The following is a 9,482-nucleotide window of genomic DNA, read 5'->3' as shown; positions in this document are numbered from 1 at the left end:
ATTCCGAAGACGCACTACTTGTGTGTGTTGGGTTCTTGCAGAAAACAAAGAAAGTAAACAAACTTTTTTAAAGCCCAAGTGCAGACCGCAGCGCCAAGGTGATGATATTCTTCTCTGGTCTTTGAACTAACTTCCCCCGCGCGAGCACAAAGATTGTGTTTCCTTGCAATTGAAACCTATATATATCGGCAGTATCAACCCTACAGCAGTGACAAAGACCATCAGTTGAGCTTGAGTCCAACCAAATAAAATTCTCAAGTTTCAGCCGTGAGCATGTCTCCAGTAGCTGGCACAAACGGAGGAGCAATTGGCGGTGCTAAAACAAGTAAGGATCCACAACAATTTTCCTTCATGCATGTTTCACTCGACTGTCAATCTAATGAGTTCCTTGTCTTTCCGCAGAGGCCGTTTTCGTGGCAATAGTTGTCTTATTTGCCAGAACCGCGCATGGGGAGGAGAGAGCATGGGAGCATGATGTTCGGACTCAAGAGCACACGGAGCTGCTCGATACATGGCACAACCATGTGATCGAAACTGTCGAAGAAGGGTTCCGCATGAAAGTCGGCGGCCTTTGCGATGTCATGGCTCCGCAGCGGGAGCCTGAAGACAAGGAGACGGTGCCGCCGGCCACCTGGATCAAACCCACACTGAAGGGGCGAGGGAACGACAAGGTTACGTTATGGTTCGCCAACGACAACCTCTACTTCCTCGCCTACAATAATTCGACGAACAAGCTCCATACGTCAAAAGGGTACGATGCCATATTTGTCGAGCCGTTTTATCCACTTCCCTTTGGCCCAAGCTATAGAAACCTCATGGGAGTACACAAAGGACCCGACGGAAAGAACATACCTTCCCATAAGTTTCTAGTTGGCGTTCCACTTGGCAAAGAGTCGCTCCTCTCGTCCTACGACCCTACTTCAACTTCAACCCCCGTCGGCGACCTAAAAATAGCAATGGCCCAAATTATACTCATGGGACCGGAATCCTTACGATTCCGTCCCGTACGCGACGCATATATTCTGCAATGGGGGAGGGGAGAAACATACTTGACTGAGAAGGTGACAGATTATTTGGTTAAGTGGTCAGAGATTAGTAAAGTATTGGTGTGGTGGGAATGGGCGGGCAGGAGAGATTTTTGGGATCCCAAGGAGGCTGGGGAGTTGGCCGATGAACTTGACATCGAGTCTCCGGAAGGGGCGCTCGGATTAGTAGACTTACTACTTCGACCTGAGCCTAGATGAATCAGGAAGTAAATTATGCAAGGTCCTTGTTGTAGTTGAAATGACAATAAGAAGTTTGGTGATGTAATAGGATATGAGCATGAAGGAATTGTAACTTGTAAGAGAGATCGAATATATACTTCTACACTATTGCTGTTGTTGTTGTTGTTGTTGTCGACGATGTGGTGCACGTTATTGTTTTTTACTACCGTACATCAAGTTAACTTGGGAGCAACTACAATAGAAGATGGACTTGCCGTGCAAAAATAGAAAAAATAGTCCTGAGCCATCAGATCATAGATGGATGGCACAGGTTCTTGGGGAGGGATCTCAGGCCACTTAAATGGACATTTTATGAAAACCCCCCTAGTGGCAGTTATATATAATAGAACTTTGCAGTAACCACCTCAAGTACCTCATCTCCCTCTCCAATTGTTCTCTCCAGCGACCATTTACATCGTCACATCGATGATGCCCCCAACCTCTTAGTCTTATAAAATCTTTGCACACATGTATTGCATGAAATTCATGTATATTTCATTGCATTAGTGGATTGTACAACATCACTAATTATGCATGGAAGTTTGTACATGTTTGTCGCTAAAAATTATACCAATATCTGTAACAATTATGAGATACACTTCAAGCATAACTAAAATACATGTCAAACTAGAACAAGAGACTCGCATACATATCAAGTGAAACATAAGAGAATCATTTTTACTACTTGACCGGCAAGACTAACTCTTAACTATAAATGACTAATATAATCATAGCTCAACAAGCATTGCTATTAACAATTGCATCAGCTTTACTTGGTTGAGGCTCTAGCTTTTCCCTCCAGTTCTGCTGCTTCTTGCTCATCAAGCTTCATGTGCTGGGAGAAATCACATCAAACAAACACGATTCAGTTAAGCACATGTATGTGTTGGTGGATGCTTAACAAAATAATTAAAATTTTCTTGCAGATAAATTCTTGCGATTCCAAGGGAACAATTAAAATTATCTTTTCTAAACACTTCTTCTCTCCATCTCTAGTCCTTATGCTTCCAGTTGTCACATCATCATCCATCTACAAATATGAGGACACTTTTATAGTTTACATCACCGGGCAAGAAATAGAAAAATATGGAAAATATTTAATAGCATAACTAAACGTACAAGCTGCATTTCTGCGTAAAGCATACCATACCATACAAGGATTCAACCTCCTCAACTTATTTGGTAGACGCTTCAGATTGTAGCTACAATAACTTGGAAGAGGTTACTTCAAAATGAAAAAAGTGCAGTGTCACAGAAGTTGTAGCTAGAACTGAATGTTCCTTGTCCCAGAAGTTGGTAACATGTTTCAGAGAAAATACTCTGAAGCATTACAAAACGGATGCTTCATTCTTTGTGTTGCTGCATCTATTCTTCATGGTACATTATGCTCAAGAATGGTCATCTTTAGATTTTCTTCTGTGAAAAGTTTTCAGCGGGTTAGCACATTATCTTGTTAGTTTTCTGTCCTAGATTCAGCTCATTTCTACATGTTCTGTTTCCTGATGAAAACAGTATTTCAGTTTCCCCTAATCTATACTATGATGCGCTCTCCAACTTATGAACTTTAATCCTTCATGTTGCTTTATCCCCCTTAATAATGAGGTCCGGCAGCAAAGTCAAACGGTTTCCTGTGATTTCGAGTAAATTTCTGAATATCTATGCAGTATACTTTGAATTAAATTCGTCAACAAACATTTTTTTTCTGTAGCTAGAGGATATGCTTTAAGACTTAGCCATTTCTAATGGAGCATGAGGAACATCATGGTCAGTGGGCATTTGAAATCACTACACTCTCATTAATACGCAAATACAACATTCTTACCTCTAAAAGTTCAGTATTCTGGGTTGAAATTAACTTCTTGTACTGACAGAACTAGTTTCAGGTTAAGTCGGCTCTTAGCAGATGGATCTTTGATAAAGTAGTGTAAGATAACTAATGTAAGAGGGTATCAAAGTGGATTGCACATAGCAATAAATAAAAAAAATTCAGGGTACATTTATTCAGAGTATATTAGTAATGGAAACATGAGTAACACCCTTCACCTTGACAGTGTTCCCATCTGTTAAATACACGACTGAGAATTTCCGTAGAATGTGCAGATGCATTGGGCTATATGCAATTCCAAATGTATACTCAGGCAATTCATGGTGATAATATACTTATAGATGACAGACTCCGCACAAAATTAGCATAAATGGAATGATGGATTATAAACAAAACGATTTCCCCAGACAAGTCTAAGTTATCTTCTCCGGCGTCTCCGCGTCGGCAGAATGGCAGATGGCGGAGCTAGGCGCGCGGGGGTGGGGGAGCGAGGTGGAGAATGGTGGGCCTAGGCAGGACAAAGGATGGGACGAGGTAGTCCTATGGACGTCCAAGCACAGTACCGGGGCGACCTTGCTCCCCCGACGTCGCAGCCCAGCACAAGGTGAGGTCTTCCGGGGCAGCCCGGCCGCCGACGAAGAGATGGTAGGAGCCGTCTGAAAGGAGATAGAACAGCAGCTAACGGGGCTTATTCACTACCTGGGCACCGGATCTAGACCGCCGCCATCCTCGGCAAGCTAAAGTAGATCGGCGAGAGGGGTTGGTTGGAGGTCTGTTACCGAGGAGGGGATCACATTTGGAGGAGAAGGATGTCCGATGCAAATTAACTAGCCCGGGTCTAGACCGCCGCCATCCTCGGCAAGCTAAAGTAGTTCAACTGTGCTTGAGGTGAAAGAATAGAAAAATCAATCTGCACCTTCCGATTGAAGATAGACAGTAGAGATTATGGCGGAGCGATCTGCACAGACAATTAGCAAAATGGCCCCTTGGTTCTAGTTAATTTGCATCAGACATCCTTCTCCTCCAAATGTGATCCCCTCCTCGGTAACAATTGGAGAGGGAGATGAGGTACTTGAGGTGGTTACTGCAAAGTTCTATTATATATAACTGCCACTAGGGGGGTTTTCATAAAATGTCCATTTAAATGACCTGAGATCCCTCCCCAAGAACCTGTGCCATCCATCTATGATCTGATGGCTCAGGACTATTTTTTCTATTTTTGCACCGCAAGTCCATCTTCTATTGTAGTTGCTCCCTGTTCTTTGAATGTGTGGTTGACATCTCAAATTAGTATGGACTGAATTTAACGGAAATTGGTAGGCGCGGACGGGCGCGCACGCTCCCTGTATCGCTACCCATGGACTCGTTTTTGGGATGTGGGCCGTACGTGGTATTGTAGGGCTTGCAGGGTATCTGTACGTCTACATCGAATATACCGAACTTGGTCTCGGACGGCCGTTTGTTTCTCACGGCGGGTCATCGCCCCTTCCGTTTACGACCGGCGGCACCGTTACACATGGTGGGAAGCGGCGCTTGTTCGGTCCACCGGCGCCTGTCGTTTTTAGCTACCCCGCACATACCTGCTCACTCGATTCTCCAAATTTGACTGAAGAACCCAAGCTACAGCTCATGGCGAACGCCAACCAAGGTGCAGATCTGATCGCCCTGCCTGTATTCCCTTGCCGCCGGTCGCCCTGCCTGTAGTCCCCTGCCCGGATTGCGGCAGGGTAGTGGTGACATACGTCGCCTGCCGCGGTCAGTTCACCGGCGAGCGCTTCCCCAGTCGATGGCAGCCGGGACGAGGAGGAATGCGATTTCTGCAGGTGGCAGGAAGCCTACGCAGAGCACCTGGCTTCGCTTGAACCGAGGACACCTCCGCTGGCGCAAATCGATCCAGGCCAGCAGCAAATCGCAGCACCAAATGAAGCTGGGCAGCTGCAGGAGGCAATGCTGGGCAGGCGCTGCAAAAGCATTCAAAAATCAAACTACATGGGTACAGTGCTATATCCCGCCCATGGCAGCCTGATGGAGTGATCCGGAGGCTAGCGGCAGCAAGCAGATATGCCTGGAGACTGTGAGCAGGTGGCAAAGATTGGCTCACTTCAAGTAGTAGCAGACTTGATGGTGGCTCACAGTAGACCCATGTCATGAACAGAGGACTCATGAGTGTGTGTTTCTCAGCAGTACCTTCTAAGGGTTAGCAGCTGTTTTTTTATTGATTAGCACATGTAAGATTAATAGGAAGGAAATGTGACAGCAGCATGAAACCTATCTTTCAACAGTACACCCATTTAAGCAAGGGTATCAGGCAAACACAGTACAATTTTTAGGCCAGGCAAATGCAAGTGAGCATGCCCGATACAAAGCAGAAGGTAAAATTCAGATGCACTTGCGATGCTTGCATACACGCATCATGGGTTGCCATGGTTAAGACAAGTACAAATTACTAAGCTGATATACACAATACACATCAGGAAAGTGGCATTGATCAACCAGGATACAGTAACAAACTGGGTGCTACTTGACATGCTTTCGTGCTTGCATAGATTTATCACTGATCGATAGCAGGATCATGAGTTGTTTGCTCGGCAACATGTACCACAATCTTAGGATTGTTGCAGGTGTTCTTCTAATGACCTCCCACCCCGCAGATCGAGCATTTCGGTTCTCTCCTTTTCTTTTGAGGCACGTATCCTCTGTTTTTTCAAGGGCACATTCTCTTCCAGCGCATGGTGTGCGCTCAATAGGGGCTCGCCCAATACGAATCCTGCATCATTATTTAACGGATATCATTATTTGACTGAAAATGGGTGCCTGATTTGTACTGAAGAATGCAATGGTCACAAGCAACCAATATAGTAGCACTGCTTTAATGTTGAAGATTTCAATTATTCAGACATGGCTTACCACACTATTTTCAGTGTTTATGACGATCCAAGACAAACTTACGTTTTGCTCATTTTCTCATCAGGATTTCATTGTTCATACACAAGCAACATGGAGGTGCGGGTTTACTTTCAGATTTCTGAAGTTATTAAGAATGAAATACAACCGACTGTAAAAGACATCAGGCTTGATAAGCAACCAAAATGTAAAGCAGAGATTTACATCTGGAGATATAAAATTTTCAGACATTTATAACCGTAATACATTCAGAGATGAGCATGGGCAACTATGAATTGATGTTATATGTATATATTTTTTGATTTTTGCTGAAGAATTCAGCGCTGACACGCGAGCAGTATGCAAATCAGAAGAATTCAGAGCTGACACGCGAGCAGTATGCAAATACACCTTGTGCTTCAGACTTTCGGAGTTCTTTTTTTTTCCCAAATATGGCTTACATGAATATGTTCAGAGTTAAGCAGGATCAAAACCAAGAAAGGGTACCTTCTAGTCCAACCGGGGCCTTGAGGGTCTTCTTTCTCCCATGCTTGATTCAGCAGCCGACTGTGTGAGGCAAGTACCTGCCTCACCGGCCGGAGTTAAATCGTTGGTTTCAAGATCCGGCCAGGGAACCTGTGAGAAGACCCGGCCATCCATTAGTTGGTCCTTTCAAATGATTCAACGAAGATGAAGTAGCAACCATACCTGTCGACAGGATCTGTTAGGAACTCCAGCCCATTGCTGTTCTCTTCCGCCGCCGCGGACTCTGCTCTCTGCTGATGGTGCCGCAGAGCAGTCGTAATGAGGGAGCGGGGTGGGAGATGGGGATCTTGGCTTCTGCTGGGCCCGCAACGCATTTATTTTTCCACCGCTATGTCTACGCCGTTTTCTGGACCGAACTGTTGTCCGAGTACGTCACGTACCGCGATCCATTAAATGTACCGACGGCACATTTTCACTCCCCGTCCGTTACCGCGCAACATACGCGATCTGGCTGTATGTATCGACAGTAAGACTACATGCGGGGAGAATATCCGGTACTCCCAACCCCTAGGGTGCTCCCGGTGCTCACATTTTTACATGTTCAAAAAATTCTGAAAAAATTCCAGCACATCGACACAACATCAATGTATGCTGTCACAAAATTTGAAATTAAAATTTGAAACATAGCTTGAGAAACATAAATGACAAATTCGACAGTAAATAGTACACAACATATGTTGGGCTTTAGATTTAGCCCATTATCACATTGATGTCGATTTTGTCATTTTTGTATCTCGAGCAATGTTTTGAATATTCATTTTAAATTTTTTTGACAACATACATTGATGTTGTGTCAATGTGTTAGCTTCTTTTCAGAATTTTTTAAACATTTAAAAATGTGCTACCGAGTTTGGAGCACTGGGAGCACCCTAGTGGTGAGAGTACGTGATATTCTCCCCATGAATGTATACGGTCCGGTCAAGAGGCCCACCCATGCGGTCTTGCGCTATTGGTCCACCTAGCGGGAGCGCGCACGCTCGAGCTCTCTGTCGCCGCTCTCTTTAACTCTTTAGATAAAGAGCTTCTATCATTTCCATACTAACTGAGTTGATCTCGATTTTGCTACACCCTATTGTACGTGCTAGATTCATCCCAAATCGTACTGCAATAGCCTCTGTTGTAAAAGATTGGTACCTGAATTTAATGCTTTCTTTCCTCTTCTATAATGAAGAAGCAACTCTGGTGTGTGAAGTAGTTCACCTGCTGGTGCTGGCGGAGCAGGTCCAGGAACTCGATGGCCTTGCCGCCCTTCTCCTCTTCTCCCGAAGAGGATTAAGAGTACGTGGATGACGCGGGTAGCCAGCGTCGTCGACCATGCCCTGCACTCTGCAGGTTACAGCGGCCGAGGCGGAACATGACGACGCCGAGGATCAGTCGCCCCTGTCGACAAGGCCGTGGGTTCGCCGGCCGGCCGGGATCACGTCGGCTGTTGAAGCGTGCGAGGAGCGGCACGGAGGCGGAGAGCGTGTTGTCTACTTGTCTTCGCCGGACGGGTGGACGATGCGGAGGTCAGAGAGGGAGCGCGAGGCGTGCGAGCCGAGTACAGAGCGGTGCGCAGGAGCAGCGCTGAGGTGGGGAGCGTGTTGTCTTCGCCGGCCGGGTGGACGGTGCCGAGGTCAGAAAGGGAGCGGGACGGCGGCGACAGAGAAGCGCACCACATACTCCACCGTGAGCCAGCACGGGCCGCCACCACCGGTTGTCACGGATCCGCACCACCAGCTTCTGCGCGCCGCCCAGCAGCGTCCACCGTGGCCGGGAATGCCAGGTTGCCGTCAGCGCATAGATGAGGAGCGCGTCGGCCTTGCTCAACCACACTGCAACGGCCGCGCCCGAGCACCGGTCTCCGCCGCTGAGCTCGGCGACGATGGCGGTAGCCACCTTAGCGCCGGCGCCCACGTTGCTTCAACGACGGCGCGGCGCGACTCGCCCGGACTGGCTTCCTTGGTGAGTGATGACGTAATCGGCGGCATTCTCCCGGCACAGCTCCTTCGACGAGCGTATGCAGCGTGGTCTCTGTCGACGGCGCAGGCAGCGGCGCCTCGGGAAATAAGGGGCAGTACGTTCCACCACAGGCGCCGCCGTCCGTTCGCTTCCTTGGCCATCGCCGTGGGTCTGTTCGCCCTGCTGCTGCTCCAGAGCTCCGGCGCCGAGGTCTGCGCACGGCTCGCCGTCTCGGCCGGCTGTCTGAGGTCCGGGAGCTTCTCGGCAACGTCATGCGGGGAGACGGCGGCGGAGACGGTGATGAGTGCAGGCGCAGCAGCGGCGTCGCCAACAATGACGGCGACACGGTCGTGTCCGTGGGCTTGGTGGGCAACAAGCGACGTCGACGGAGGCGCGGCTCGTGGGCGGACCTCCCGAAGGGCATGCTCGGTGATGTTCTCTACTGTCTGCCGTGAGTGGCGCTCCGCCTAGAACCGCCAGCCACACCCGCCGGCGCCGTGGCTCGCCATCCTGATCCAGTGCGTCAGCCTGGATGATGGCACCATCCAACGCGTCGAGCCCCCTGCCCGAGGACGCCCGCGCCGCACGCTGGCATGGTTCCTTCGGCGACTGGCTCGCCGTCGTCCTGGCAGACCGCTCGTGCCGCTGCCTGCTGAACCCCTTCTCTGCCGGGAGCGTCCCGTTGCCGTTGTGGACAGAACTCCCTGGAGCTGGATCTGCGCCGTGGGAGTTATTTGCACTGAGGTACCACACTTCAGAGTTCAGACCGTGCACGCGAATTGGTACCATTTTTCTTAAATTTTTACACGTCAGTATGAGACTGACCGCGGCGACAAAACGATCTAAACTCTGTATATATAATTATAAAAACTGGCCTCCGCATCGTCCACCCGGCCGGTTTTAGTTGCGCCTGGCCTTCTTGGCTTTGGTGGGGATCACCTCATCAGCCAACGGCACGTCCTTCAGTTTACTTCAGACAGGCAAAAGAGTCAAACCACATACTCCCTCCGTCCTTGAATAAT

At 48.2% G+C, this 9,482-nt stretch overlaps 1 protein-coding gene and 1 long non-coding RNA gene across 2 annotated transcripts; one reads left to right on the top strand and one right to left on the bottom strand.

Annotated features, from left to right (window-relative positions):
• The first annotated feature begins 273 nt into the window (after positions 1-273).
• LOC125533031 (uncharacterized) lies at positions 274-1,244 on the top strand. The gene is made up of 2 exons (XM_087539903.1): positions 274-325; positions 403-1,244. The coding sequence occupies exons 1-2, from the start codon at positions 274-276 to the stop codon at positions 1,242-1,244; spliced, it is 894 nt and encodes a 297-aa protein (XP_087396029.1).
• A 4,097-nt stretch (positions 1,245-5,341) lies between these two features.
• On the bottom strand, positions 5,342-6,823 carry LOC125537287 (uncharacterized). The gene is made up of 3 exons (XR_007295762.2): positions 6,682-6,823; positions 6,481-6,609; positions 5,342-5,857 (listed from the first exon to the last, which is right to left on the bottom strand). It is a non-coding gene; the product is annotated as an uncharacterized LOC125537287 (long non-coding RNA).
• Between the last annotated feature and the right edge of the window lie 2,659 nt (positions 6,824-9,482).

This window comes from Triticum urartu, chromosome 1A, assembly GCF_056163025.1.
Source record: "Triticum urartu cultivar PI428250 chromosome 1A, HENAU_Tu73, whole genome shotgun sequence".
Classification (NCBI taxonomy): Eukaryota; Viridiplantae; Streptophyta; class Magnoliopsida; order Poales; family Poaceae; genus Triticum; species Triticum urartu.
The sequence above is the reverse complement of the archived record's forward strand: the minus strand, read 5'-3'. Positions and strand labels throughout refer to the sequence as shown.

Bases quoted from the DNA above. Each gene is read 5' to 3' on its own strand.
- LOC125533031 (XM_087539903.1), top strand. From the start codon at position 274: ATGTCTCCAGTAGCTGGCACAAACGGAGGAGCAATTGGCGGTGCTAAA. The intron at 326-402 runs GTAAGGATCCAC...GTCTTTCCGCAG, and splicing joins AATTGGCGGTGCTAAAACAA to AGGCCGTTTTCGTGGCAATA.